The sequence below is a fragment of the Acromyrmex echinatior genome, chromosome 18, assembly GCF_024713525.1.
Source record: "Acromyrmex echinatior isolate Ae372 chromosome 18, ASM2471352v2, whole genome shotgun sequence".
NCBI lineage: Eukaryota > Metazoa > Arthropoda > Insecta > Hymenoptera > Formicidae > Acromyrmex > Acromyrmex echinatior.
Window position 1 is genome coordinate 3245461 of NC_141869.1, and position 15423 is coordinate 3260883.

The following is a 15423-nucleotide window of genomic DNA, read 5'->3' on the forward strand; positions in this document are numbered from 1 at the left end:
TATTCAATAGTCTCCATATGACCGTCTGTTCTTCATTCAGTAAATTAATAGCAGAGATATGATCGTGCCAGTCGTCGTATTTGGAATTGTCAGTCATTCACGAAAGCGGGAGTACCGGGGAAAGTAAGGAATATAACGTACCATCAAAATGAAAATATTACGTTTTTGTATTTAGTATTTGATATGGTCTCATACCTTTTTTATTTTTTTTAATTAATTTTTTTTACACATTGTTCTCTGTAAATAATTTTTATTTATGTTGCTATGTGTTTGTAATTACGGTTTAAAGTCCCTTCAATTCTTCTTATTATGCTTTATTATCTTATTATGTTGTGATATTTTTTTATCAAACTAATGAAAAACCAAATATAGAGTCGAAACATTTTGATTAATAAATTAATTTATTAATTCTTATTGCGTAACATCTATTGTTGCTCATTTTTGTCATTATTCTTCTGGTTATAAAAATATTTTTTATCAAGTTAATGAACTTTTATCAAGTTAGTTAGAGAATTTCAGAAATATTTTAACATTTTATTTTATTGTTCGCCACGTTAGATATTGATTAGATCGTTACGGAATATTTATTAGAACGTTAGGAGTAATAAATAAATAATTTTAGTCAAACTTCGCCACTAACGTTACTTATAACTCGAGTGGGTTTAATTAATTACTCGCACGCCAATGTCCGGTGACACGTCTGATGTTTCGATGACATTCCTTGAATCGTCGTTAATTAGCAGGTAGTAAAGAAGTGTAAGAGATAAACCATGATAGACATTTGAATTCGCGTTATTTAACATTGTACGTTTTGCTTAACGCTCACCAATTCAAAAGAAATGTTTGTTGCATAGTGGTATTTGACTTTAGATAATGTATCTATTAAAAAAAAAGATTGGGGGATAAATTATTATTAGGATAGATTAGGATGAATTTTATTGAACAATATGTAATTGATCTGTTAATAACTCAATTGCGTAAACAATTGTACAGTAAAAGTTAAATAGTAAAAGTTTAAATTTTGCACTTTGCAAAGGCACTCATTACTTTATATCTACGTTAAAAATATTTAGGAAAATATTAAGGTTTACATATGGAAAAAAATGTTTGTTGATGTACATAAAAATTTACGTAGCATAGATGTGAAAATAATTTTGTTGGATCATTAAAATAATTATATAAGAGACTCAAACAAATGCTGTAAAAAGTTGGGTAAAAGTTATTCTAGCGATCAGCATAAGTGTTTTATATAATTATTTTGATAGTCCAATAAAAATATTTTCAGATCTATTTCTAGCTGAATTTTTAGATACTTTGATAGAACGGTTTTTTCCGTATTTCTGCGCAATTTTTAATTTTTTATCAAAGGAACTTTTCACATATTTCGTATTTTGGTTTCGTAAGAATAAATCATATTATGCAAATATCAATTGTTTCAAAAACAAAACAAAAATATGAAAGACAGAGATGTCACGAAAGGAACGCTTCGTGTAACAAATATTCAGAAATGTCTCATAATTAATTCGGAGCATTACGTCGTTATCGGAAAAGTCTGGGACGTATTAATCGGCAATTAAAGTCCTGTCATAAAAAGATATTACGGCCATGGTTACGCGATATCGATATAAAATCGACGTCAATATCGACAGTTAAAAATATCACAAATCGTGATTCGGTTTCACTGGCTCATTCAGATCCACGTCTCTCGCCTCACGCGAATAAATTCATGCGAGAGGGGCCGTAGTGAAAGATCATGAAGATCGGCGCGACCAGATAAGAATCGACGGTACTCCAGGGGCTGATGGGTCCGTGACGACGAAAAGATTCTTTGGAAATGCGTGTCGAGGCCGCCGCCTCGTGGGAGGGGCCCCGACTATTTCTCTCTCCGGTGCAGGGGGTCCGTTCCCTGATTTCTCTTTCGCAACCCTCTTCATGGGACCGTAACCAACATACCACAGCCTCTTGTTTATCGGAAAGCACTCGAGTCGTCATACAATAAAAACGTCTCGTAAATTAGCGCCCGGTGACTGTCACGACGCTTGAAAGCCGCCTTCGTCTTACGGTTGAAATTAATGCGCGCGAATAACACTAAAGATATTGACGATTTAATACTATTATCTGTACTCACTCGATCTGACGTATCTTCTTAATTTAGATTGGCAATAACCATTTGAAAGTTGGCAAATTTTATTGCAATCACGCTTTATGCTCACTTTATCATTAATTTGCTTTCTTATAATCTTCAGATCTTATTCACGTTTATTTATTTTTATTTAAGTCGTATTATTTTTCCTTCTTAATTTAGATTAGCGATAACGGTTTAAAATTGGCAAATTTCACATTATATTTATAATTATGCTTTACACTGGTTTGCTTTATTTATATCTTATCTCAAGTATTTCTTTATTATTAATTTACTTTTTACCATTTTATTATTCATTTTTGCTTATTTTACTTAAGCTATATTTTTTCGTTAATTACGTTTACGTTACCTTTTACCTTATTACTACAAATGGAAAGCGTCATTTTCCATTACTGAAACTAGTAAAGAAACGGTACTTTTCTTTTAGTATTCGTTTTTCCCTCACTAGGTACTCAGCTAAATATCCGGTGACGGCATAAAAACAAAAAATAATAGAACGCGCGAGGTTAAACGAGGTTCATCATGGCGGCAAGGTACGCTCCTCATCTAGATCTGCCACGTTAATTTCGTAACTTGATACGTCATTAAAGTAACAAATTGCGCTATTAACCTGGCCACGGTTAATTAGGAGAGGCGTTATAAATGGCAGAAAAGCTCCGCGAATTAATCAATGCTCGATCGGGCGCGATCGCGCGCAGCTACGCATCGTTCCTTCCGCCCCATCGTTCTCTTCTTCCTTTTCTTCATTTGCCTCCATCCGTCCCTTAATAACCATAAGCGCAATAAGTAGGTTGAAAATGGAGATGAAATAATTTTGTGGACCAACCCGCGGGAGTGTAACATTAACGAATGGCCGACGGCAACGAGCGCATTATGATAGTAATTACGCTAATTACACGGCGTGTACCGCCTGGCTAAGGTAAAGGTAGCCCGATAAACTTGATTATAATGACATAATTCCGCTCTAGAATGAGTTAATTCGACGACATTATCGCGATTTTGACAGTTACAAAAAAAGCTCGAGGAAATTCGATAATAATTTTGCACATGATATTACAGAAAACAGTAACTATAATATTAATTTATACACGAAAAGGACGATTTTGCTAAAGTATCTAAAAATATAGCTAAGTACAGATCTGAAAATAAATTTATTGGACCATCAAAATAATTATGTAGGACGATTCAACTTTGTTGCTAGAATATTTTGCAGCATTGAGATTTCTACATAATTATTTTGATATCCAACAAAATTATTTTTAGATTTATATCTAAATTTTTAAATACTAAAATCATTCTTTCTGTATCTTAAAAGAAATCAACAAAGCTATCAACGAAAAAAAACTGTTTCAATTTTTTCTAAATGTCGAGTAATTTTTTCAATTACAACCAAGTATTTTTTTCGAAAATATTACGTCAGTTCCGTGTATGATGACCTTCTTCCCGAATATTAAATCTTTTTTTTTCTTTTTTTAAAGCGGTCGTTCGAATTAATTACTGGTACCGTAATTAAGAAGAACTTTACATAATGATCGAATAGTATGGGTGTAACGGTGCACAGAGGAATATTACGCGTGGGCGGTTATTTAGTGTGTGGACAGTACGGAGCCGTCTTTAATAATTTCGGCGTTAATTAAATGCCAATGCGTGGGTGCCGGACCAGTCCGCCGGAGGATCCGACTTTTGTCAACTTTCACTGCGGCTCTTCCACCACCAATCGTCTACCGGGTGCGTCTTTATGACCTCCTCCGTTACACTAGTACGTTAAATGGCATCGCGACGATCATCATGTGCATACAGTGGCAAATTAAATTTCATCTCGCGCATCAGTACCGTGTTAATCGCTTAATAATTCCTCGTACCGGTCCGATATCAATTTGTTGACCGGGAATTACATCGAAGGTTCGGTACTTACCAATTACACGATACAATTACAATTTTGCAGTTTACCGATCAATCGATAAATGTATATGCACCTTCACGGTAGAGATTTCACTTATCAGAGGACCGTTCCGGCGCGACGCAACCATGTTTAAAACCGGCAATGAACGAATGACGCGACCGGGCAGAAATATTCAAAAACTTATTCACCGAAATATTTTTTGTCTCGCTTTCACCTCTCTCAATTTTTCTCAATGAGAAGCCGTGTGGAGAACGCTCTGCCTCTCACGTTTTCGAAAGTTACGCGACGCCCGCCCGCCTGTCCGCCGCGCCGATCCACTCAACTCTTTTCACGTTGTCGGTAATTTTACCGTAATTTACGACGGCGGAATGAATCCTCGCCCACGCGCTGAGCAAGGAGTGAACACAAGAACGAGTTCGCGGCTCGGCTCCGTCGCCTCGATTCTATTAATTCGATACGATTAGGCTGTACGACTGCACACGATTCTTCGCGCTAATTGCCCCGAGGAGGACTAACCCCGATGAAGAGTGGTAAGGGGTTATCAAGGGGATTAATTAAATTGAATCAAGCTTAATTAGCCGTGACCGCTCGTGACTCCTCGAGGTGCGATGTGGTTCGCCTAGGGCGCAATAAAATGACAAACGGGACGAAAAGTTCAACGATAAATTGAATATTTGCCACGCCTGCCATTAATCCTCCCGCGTGAGGAGAAACATGCTTAAGTTGAGAGGAGACGAGTAGTATCCAAATAATTCGTGTAAACTAAAGGAATTTTTTGCATGGAAAATATTAAAATTTAGCTAAGATGGGGTAAATATTGCTTTGAAATTACTACAGTTCGATCTTATGTACTTATCTAATCAAATATAAAGCATTGCTGTATAATTGATTGTACTTTTGTATAACACTCTTATAGAAATCAAATACTCTGAAAGAAATTATTAATTACTTATGTTGAGAGAGTATCAAACGCACTGTTGTTCAATATATGTATATAGTACTCCAAATCAAAATAATTAATTATACTGAAAAAGATGATCTGTGGTTGGATCAAATAGTAATTCTGCTGGAATTCTGGTTAAGTCTAGTTGAGATAACTAGAATTCTGATTAATATGATTATTCTAAAAATATGAATTCTAATAGATTTTACCAGAAATGTATTAACCAGAGAATTTCGATTATCTCAACTAGAAATTCAATAAATTTAACCAGAAATTTCTGATTCATTCATTTTCAACCAGAATTTTTTTTCAATTTACTGTCTTTCAGCAATAAATTAGCCAGTATTTTCTGTAAGAACTCATAACGACCGGATAATACATACAAATTGAGGGAACTTTTTGCTTTGGAAATATAGACTACAATTCAACTGGGACGAGATAAATCTTGTTTTAAGATTAGCATAAGTTATTAGCATAATCTTACGAAATACTGATCGACTCCCGCGTAATCACAATGCGTTAACAATCTTTTTTAACTGACCTATTCGCGCTCGTGTCATCGTGCACGAGGATACAGATCTCTCAACTGTGATTCATATAAATTATGAAAGAACATAATGCTCGCGTAACAAGCAATCCAAGGAGTTAACAAACGCGCGACGTGTCATTCAGTTAGTGTGACATTATGGGTGGGACGCGAACAATACGCGTGTCTCGAGTCGAGAATTATCCATTAAAATGTTTAATGTCATCAGGGCATAGCAACATATATTGTATAATCATAATTCATTTCCCCGAACCGTAATATCGAAGCGATATGCAAATGAAGATGATCTAACTAATAAAAAAAAAAATAAAATAAATCTGTCGCGCCACGTCAACGTTGCGGTCAGAAAGACTCGCGTGCGCGCACGTATGACTGCTGACACATTAAACGGCGATCAACAGATCGAACGTGAAATCATGTCCTCGAGAGTATTGTGTATCCGAGCCTCTTGTCGCGGAGAAAACGAGCGTGAAATTCGGACCGTGCGCGGTGCAAAGAGCAATTGAGACGAGAACGTGGGTGAAAGTGTTATGTCACGAGGGACAATTGTTTAAAAATGTGTGTGATTAAGGATTAACTAAACTGCTGTGTAAATCTCGATGTCGCAGTAAGTTTCAAAGCGCAGCATGCGTTTCACAGAGGCTGGACCGACGGAAGATATCGATCATGTAAAAGCTAATGAGCGTTGCGAGGTGTTGAACTGAGATTATCCCTTCGAAGCTGACATTATTTATAATACAATTATACTGATATTGAGTCTGTGCGATTCATTTAATTTATGTTGAGACACTAATTTCAAGAAGATTTATTAATTTCAAAATGACGTAACTCGTATAAAACAGAATGAAGAACTAAGTCTGTTTTAATAATAATAATTTAAAGAATCTCATACTAATTATATGAAAAATAATCGGGTCTCAGAAAAAAATAAACTAGGTTTTTAAATTTATATAATGTAGACTTATAATATGGTGAACAAAGAGGTGATAAACATAAAATTCAATAATAATATTAGTTTTTGAGCTATGGTATCAAAGATGTGAAACTTGTGTTTGTAGAGCACATTTGATATATCACAGTTTCATTATTGAGCCTTGTATCAATAATATTTTTTGTTTGCCATATTATAAGCTACATTATATGTGAAAACTAACTCATTTCATCGAGATTCAATTTTTCATACAATTAATGGGGGGTCGTTTGAAGATGATCACAAAAAATATAATTAGATCCAATAGATTCACCGTCAGCTTCGCAGGGATATAATTGAGTGGATCTAATAGATCCAATCGTCAGCTGCGAAGAATTAACTCTTAGTACATATGATTGGATCATTCATGTCCTGCGCATTTCTTTTCTTTGAAATACGAAGAGCATCTGGCTAAATAATGATCTCTATTCTTTTCTTTCTTTTTAATATATAACTTTACAAATACTGTCTAATGATGTTAAAGTATATGTAAGACTTAAAGTATATATAATACTTAATAATTTATTAATACTTGTACACTGAGAAAATAGATGAACCGATGTCCGATTGAAAATATACGAACTAGAAGATTCTGATTATATCAATCAGGATTCATCATTTGGTTATCTTAACTAGAATTCTGATAGATTTAATAAAAAAAATTCTGATTCATCCATTTTTAACTAGAATTTCGATTAATCCAACCAGACATTTTTCTTAGTATAGAAGTAATGAAAATTAATCCGAATGACCCATCATAATATGGGTAAAATCATCATGTGTACTAAGACTTAAGAGACAACACTTCTTTATTATGTGAAAATCGTATTTAGAAATTTGAAGATTACGTGTTATCGCTTCATCAAACGCCTCGCGACGCTCGGCGCACAGAGTGTCAATCGTGAACGAGTTAGCGATTCTATCTCGGTGTCGAATCGACACTTAACCGGCATGAATCGTTGCAGGAACCGATAAACGTAGGAGCATTGTTCATCGTTTCGAGGGATGGACCGAGAATAATCGTTTCTCATCAGCCATAACGAAACAATCGCTGTTCGTCGATCAATTCGCGAGTTCCGTGATAAACGCGCGACTCACGTAAAAAAAGGAGTGAACGCGTCTCTGTGCACGCGTTATCCGTCCTCGTCTTGTTTCTTCTGGAGAATTGTGTTTCGTGAAAAATGTGGAACGAGGATGTTCCACAGAATGACTCGCACGGGCAGCACGTGAGGTGTTGAACGCCGCAATATACGTCCTGCCGCGTATGATAAGACGGAAATATAATTTATCGTACGTGCAGCACAACGTATACAAGCACCATGGTTACCCTGGACACCGAGCAAAAGCCCGAGAGGCAGCATTGCGGCCGACGTATGTGCGCCATTTGCAGACGCATCAAACGAGATAAAGGTAATGAATGACACGATTTTTATCTTAATGCCGCATCATGTCGCGAGCGTTTAGTGCGGCGATTTCACCCTACGAAGTGATATCTCTATGGAGGCGCATTTCGCGCCTTTCCTCGTCTCTCCTTTTGTCCATCTTCCGTGTGCAACGTGCATAATTGGGACTCGCGAGGATGACCCATGAGACGGGAAATAAAAACCAGACGATAAGGCCGCTTTAAGCGTATGGCACTTTAAAAACGGCCCTCGTTATCCACCTGACCTGTTACCATCGACAACAACTCGGCGGACAATTCCGCGCTCGTTCCGCACGGAATTTTAAGAGCCGTTATTAAGGCGGTTAATTATTTTTTTTCCTTTGCGCAATAATTCATAGCGTGCGTTGCATAAAGGCGGGCAGCACCGGCCAAGGAGAGGGAATGAAACGCGTGACAGAACGTTTCGCGCAATTTATGTAACGAAGGAGACCCCGAGTATTGTAGAGGGAGGAAGGAGAGAGACTCCCTTCTCTCTCCTTCCGATCTTTGGTTATTACTTTCCGCGTTGAATTGTGCGTTCACCTGTCACCGCTCGCGGTATAATTGCGCGCGACGAACGCGTTCCATGAAATAAGACCGGCAAAAATAACGCAGGACCGGACGGCATTCGAGGAATCCACGGATGACAGCATCCGACGACGTCCTCGCGACGTCCTGCTTTATTTTTACGTGACAAAAAAAATCTGCCGTTTTACATTAACAGTCTGCGTGAAAAGGCAATGCCGTTATTACGTAAAACTGTAAAGTGTATTGATGGCCGAAGGAATTAATTAGGTTCTGTCAGAGCGCAACGACTGTTATTATCGTTATTATTATTATTATTATTATCATGTTTAATTGCGTTCACTGTTCTCTCTCTCTCTCTCTCTCTCTCTCACACACACACACACACACACACACACACACACACACACACACTTCGTCATTTCCAAAGGGGAAATCGGCAAGAGGAGACTGACAGGACGCTTACGTCGACTTACACGCATTACGCAGTTACGAATGTGTATCGACGCGATTCGAAACTGGTTCGTCCTCCTTCGTTGCCCTCCTCTCTTTGCCGTTGCGTACGTCCTCGTTTCATGCAAATCGCTCGTTAGTTGAAACACCTGAAATTCCTGTGTGGGACGCGTACATTGTCTTTCTCTCTCTCTCTCTCTCTCTCTCTCTCTCTCTCTCTCTCTCTCTCTTTCTCTCTCTCGATGCGCACTTCGAGCCCCATGGATTATTCATCCCCGTGGCGTATTCGTGTTAAGGTGACAGACTGACTGACGGACTGATGGAGGAAGGAAGCAAAGGTACGAAGGGAGGTACCTCTTGCGCCTCAGGGTAATGGCTGTCCATCTTGTTCGATCTGTCAGTAGAGAATCTCCCGGCGGATAAATGGCGCGAACGTTGAAAATTCGATCCTGTAGTTATAATTATTTTCCACCTGAGAGAGAAATAAATTCTATTTCTAGAAGGCGAGTTAACGGAGCTAATCATTTTACAATTTTTTATGCTCATTTTCCGATATATTCTAAAAATTTCCATATATTCTAAAAATTAACAGTCGATTCACCCTGAAATAATCAACTAAATGTTTTTTAAATAAACAATCACACACATCTAGGATGTTTTTAAATTCCAAATGAAAATCAGCATTATTAATTATATTATTGTATGTAATTAATGTATTATTGATCGCTCTACAATTTATTAGCATTTGAGATTATTATATGTAGGTATAGATTTTCTAGATATTTTCTGAAAAATATAACAAGAAATAAAAAATAGGTAAGAGTTTCTAAGTAAAAAAAAAAAAATTACTACGATTGAGCTTTATTTTCTTGTTGCTAGAATGTAAAAATCGTCCCAGGTAACTCTATTCCCGGATTAAATATTATATTAAAAAATTACTGTGTGATTAAGGATATATCAAATGTTCATTCTTTGCAAAAAATGATTGGAATTGAAAATTTATACTTTCCATATAAATATGAATACTGTATACACATGTGTGAAACAGTTCAATATTATATTTAACAATTTTATAGTTTAAATGAACATTTTCTCATTTTATCTTAATTATTTTTTAAAAATAAGTCTACTTCTTTTTGAAATAATTTTTTATTCAAGTTCTAAATTGCCGTCAAATTTTTTGTATTTTACTTTCAAATATAGAAAAATCTGTAATTTCTTAATTTGGTCAAAAATACATATAATACATCCTTAAATTTATCAACACTGATCGTTGAATTGTTCAGTTACAATTGCAATAGAACAGAAGTAAGTAGTCGCGAGTCAAGTCACCTGAAACCTTCTCGCAACATTCGCGCCGAGGAAGGATCCCTCGAAGGCGTGAAAGGGCGCTTACGAAATCGCGCGAGCATGAATGAAGAAACGAATGACTGCACGGTTTCATTCATCCGCGACGCGCACGCAACCAGCGTAATCGTAGTCGAATGGGCGAGCAAAACGCGTTCGATTTCACGAGCAACCTTGCTCTATGCCTGGGCAGTTATGGCAGGCGCGACTAGGCCGGGAGGTCTCGATTATGATAAAGCGCGTAGGCTCGCCTACGCTCGCCCTTCGCTCGTTCATTCATAAAGTCAACTCTCACCGCGCGCGAATGTATCTTTCGGTGGCTCTCGTGGTTATACCTCGTTGCTCGATGAGGCGTGTTATCCGTCAGGCGATACTATTTCATCGAAATCCGGTTGAAAAAAGAATTACAAATAGTTCACTAACTTCCCTTTGAAAATTCCCTTCGACAATTAGTTAACCCTTCAATCCTACTCTCCCTGGTATAATCAGCTTTTTAAAGAATTATTTAAAGTAACTTCAAACTTCAAAGTAACGCAATAAAGTAACGTCAAAACTTCTGATTACTTTATTGCTTAATTAATTATTATATTGCTTATAATTATTATATTGCTTACTACTAAAAATACATATATTTTCTTGATGCTATTGTATTCTTTAGTATTTAGCATTTCGAGTGAACAAAAAATTGTTTTACAATACGTTCATTTTTATGCAAGTTATAAACAATGAAAGTTGGATTAGATATACATAATGTGTTGCACCAGCACCAAATAGTGGCATTTTTTGAAGGGTTAAGAGTTTTTGAATGAATGGTAAATTCTACGAGAATTCTACAATATATTGCGAGCTTTCTTTTTATTAAACTACAGAAAACTCTAGTCGATAAAAAAAAAGAAGGCATACTAATACTTGTTTTTTTTTTATTCTTTCGTATTTGTAATCATAAAATAACATTAATCAACGAATCCCTGACAAAAAATATTACAGAAGAATATTATTGTCTAACAATAAGAATTGGAATAACCTGGCTTACTATGATATATTATATAGAGCTCATTGAATGAACATCGTCCAATATTTGCGAGATTTCGATAAAAATGTATCTAATCTAAAAGTCTATCATGTTGACGTAATAAACAGACAGTAATCCATGTTGGTCTGGCAGAATTGAATTACGCTCCTCCTTCACGGCTCACTCGATCTTTTAGAAGGAGGCGCTGTCTTTGAGAAATGTTCTTCGAGATGAAGCAAACGACCGATCGCGTTAACGTATAAGTTCCCTCGCACATGGGCCTCATGGCAGCGTTACACTCCAAGTCGATTGTAGGTTTCCAAAGCAGTCTCGGAATCGGCGCGCGATATGCGACCAGTCTATTTCTAGAAACGAGCCGACATACATACTAATTATTTTTTATTATATCGTTTGTGCCATTTATCTTTGGCTGAAGCGGCTGAAATAAGAAGTCAGATAATACAGAGTCACAGAAAAAGTATCTCGTACGAACTCTCAAAGATATCGCAACCGGGTCTCTTTACAAGAGAGAGGGGGGAATATGAAAGAGAAAGAGAAACGAGGATCATAAGGAGGATAGGATATGCGATACCTACACCATCCGAGTATCGCAATCGAGTTTTCAGCGAGCGAGAAGGGGCGGAACAAGAGGAAAGCAACGGGGATCATCATCGGGGATGCGAGGAGGAGAAGGAGGAACGAAGAGGACGGCGCGAAACGGAGAGAACCAGCTCAGCGTGTCCTGATATCGCGAACGCGAGCGAAGTATCTACGGAGAGGCGGAGAAACAATTGGCATTCTGCACGCACGTTCAATCGAGGGACGAAGGGACGAGGACATGGTGGCAACGATGACGCGAGAGGGGGTTGCGGGGTGGATGCACGGTGGCATGCACCTGTGCATTGCCGCCATATACGACGCGGAGTTATGGCGTTTTTCTCCACGTACGGTCGCCGTACGATATGTGCGCTACGTACATACGTACGTATACGATCGTATCTCAACCGGCGAAACCAACTCCATTTCTGGAACGGTTTGTGTCCGTCCGTCCATCCGTCCGTTCGTCCGTCTGTTCGTTCGTACGTCTGCAGAGCCTGAACGTTAGCGCGATCTCAGACTGCCCCGAGAGATAAATTAATTGTCCGCAAAGCGTGTGCGTAACCGCGTGCTCGCGTTCACGCATGCACGCACGCGGAGAAAAACGCTAAGACGGAAGATGCTCGTGTTTATTAGACACGCTAGATGAGCTTGCTCGGCGCCGTTTTTCCGTCAACAACGACTCGCTTTCCGCGGAAACGAGGTCCTTCCTTCTTTCTTCGCGCTCAGAGCTGCTACTTTTTCGTGAGAAATGGCACAGACGCACTGTCGATCCTCGTTAATGCGCCTTCAACACGGAAAAAGGCGGAATGTACATTGGAAATTTGTTGTAAAGAGTGCGAAATAAACTTGGGTCGTGTTTCGATATACTTTGTACTGAAAATCTAAGGTTTAGGTACTCTCTAAATTCTTTGAAGTGGAATTTTATTCTAAAGAATAAAAACTGAGCCAATCTTGGAAAAGTGTGGCTCAATTTTCAATTTGTAAGAGTGAGAGTCCACTCCAAAGATTTTAGAGAGTAGAGTATACTTCAGTACTAACAGTATATCATATATTTGAATTTGGCCGAGATGTATTAGGCAGATCTAATTTGCGAGTTGTCATCTGGACTCATTAAACTCCTAAAGAATGGTTTATAAAGTTAAAAATGATTGTTTCCAAAATTTTCATCAATTTAGTGTGTGCCTATCCTTCTTAATCATTGCGAAGGGAAATGAAAATAGACTTGACGCTTTGCCTATTAACATAAATTATAATGCCATTATTATTGAGGTCGAAGCAATCTTTCCACAACAATCCCGACTCTCAAATCTGACCATAGTTCTTGAGAAATATATACGAAAATATGTAAAAAGCCGACATCGTGTTAGTTCGAAGAAAACAGATTAATATTCCCTGTCACGATGTTGTCATATATTTTAGAATATTGGAAAATTGGTGCCAACGAATCGATTAAAAAGACAGTTTTATCGAAGATAGAGAGACGGCCACGTGTCCACTGCTTACCAAAATATTAGTCAGCCAACCGGTGTGCTCGAGCAAAGTGTGTATCTACCTGGCGTGTGCCTCTTCTCTTCGCGGCATAAAGTCGGAACGTAGTTGTGGGTGTAACCAGTTTCCCGTGGGCTTAGCTGTCAAGCCCACGTGGGCCGCCCACGCGAGTCGGATATATTACTATGCCGCAAGAGAAAGAAGACGGCGCACGCGAGCGCGAGCGAGGCTACGAGGGGGGGAAGTCGAGAAGGAAAGAGAGAGAGAGTGGCAAACCCTTCAGGAATGAGAGATGCGGCTTGCGACACAGGAAACGGTTTCACCTGGAGGGGCGTGCGAGTCCCGCACAGCATCCAGCACGCTAGCAAACGTGAAACTAAACGCGCGCGGACGGACACGTGGGTGGGCGCGCGCGCGAGTTTGCGATGCGTGCATATCGTTTTCTTGACGACCCGCGCTTTCCGCGGCTTCAACGAGAGGCTCGGTCGATGATCAGCAAAGGCAGCGTTTTACAGCGTTGACCACTGGGAAAACTACAGTACAGCACTGATGCACACTGATGCCTGTTTTTACCAATGTAGATTAATTTTAATCTCAATTCAACTACCTCTTCATTTTTCTTCTAATTCCTTAAAAAAAGATGGACAGTTAGTCGTTGAACCGAGATTAAAATTAAATTACATTGATATAGAAAAGAACATGAGTACAATTTTTTTTTGTACAAATCAATTCACATTTTAATCCTTTTAATTACATATTCTTTATTATCATGATAGTCCTATAATCCTAAAAGAATTAAGTTATTCATTAATACTGAAATTATATAAACTAATTTGCACTCAATTGTTGCAGTATAGTTTTCCCAGTGGAAAACACTATTAAACTTCTGACACGCGATCATCTAGAACGTCGCTTTGCGAAATTCTACGATGTAATCCACTCGTTTGGAGAAGATGCAAAATCGCACTGCGATATATTGTATATTCATAACATCACGAGAACTTGATACGAATAATAAGTTTTTAATCTTTTATCGACCAAGTTGGACTTTGAAAGCACAATCAATGTTTTGATATATTGTGAATTCTGGTAGATACTTAAAAATCTATAAAAAATAAGTAAATTACAATCCAATTTTGGTGACAGTAAAAACTCGCTAAAGGTTTCATAAGAATTTTTCCAGATTTTTAAATAATCTAGAACAATATAAAAATCTACACTGTAAGATTCACGTTGCTATCGGAAGATGCAAATGACCGACGTTAAACATTCTTACTAGAGAAAAAAAATTAATTGCAGTGCGTTTGAAAATCAGGAATTTTTTTTCTTATTATGTTCCTTTACCTCTAATATTCGTAGTTTTGTGTATTCTGAAATGTAACACCTATTTACGGTTATCCCACCTTTTAAGGGATAATGACGATTGCGCACAATTGACTCTCTCTTTCCGATCGGTCGACCTGTTCCTGTAATAATACTTTGCGAAATCGCACAAGACAAAAACGTTATATCGTGATCGAGCTCGCGATGTCATACAGAGTAATGTTTGCCTGGCGATTCGTTTCTTGCAATTACTAATTAATATGCCTCAGGGATCAACTTTCGCCCGTAGAAGTACATCGCGTCTCTCGCTTTTGAACGGTGGCAGGTGTTTATCACGCAAAAACGATTGATTTATCAGTATGATAGTTGAAACGCAACGGACGAACGCTTGGAACAATACCGATACTAACACCCATCTTGTTGTCTATAATATAGGCATTGTCGGCCCACACGTGGTAATTATCGTAACACAGATGTCGAACAATTTCTCTCAGTAATTTCTGAACTCCTCCTCCAATCGATTTGTCATCCTAAATCTAAACTGCAGTTGAAATCACTAGAGTTAATATAATTCTCTTGTAACATTTGAGCGATATTATTCGAAGCTCTTGATTAAGGGAGACCTAAAAATCATATAAAAAAAAAATTAAGCACTTCTAATTTGTTTCCTAATTCTAATAAAAAATTTCACTATATATTCAATATTGGAAAAATGTCTCTTTACGTCTTGGAAATCAGACTTGATG

At 37.8% G+C, this 15423-nt stretch overlaps 1 protein-coding gene and 1 long non-coding RNA gene across 6 annotated transcripts in view; one reads left to right on the forward strand and one right to left on the reverse strand.

Moving 5' to 3' along the window:
* LOC105144915 (uncharacterized) overlaps positions 1-15423 on the forward strand; it is a 212077-nt gene that overhangs the window by 171256 nt on the left and 25398 nt on the right. Inside the window, exon 2 of one of the 5 annotated variants that reach the window (XM_011054179.2) lies at positions 7472-7916. The exons of 2 other annotated variants lie outside the window; for them this stretch is intronic. In XM_011054179.2, coding sequence (XP_011052481.2) covers positions 7826-7916 — 91 coding nt within the window. In that variant the 5' untranslated portion in view covers positions 7472-7825. Of the gene's footprint in view, positions 1-6503; positions 7917-15423 lie in introns of those variants that run through there. 2 more of the 5 variants (XM_087415630.1, XM_087415631.1) reach the window with 2 other exon arrangements.
* The window catches only part of LOC147906763 (uncharacterized), a 137853-nt gene that overhangs the window by 89985 nt on the left and 32445 nt on the right, over positions 1-15423 (reverse strand). The gene's annotated exons all lie outside the window — the stretch shown is intronic.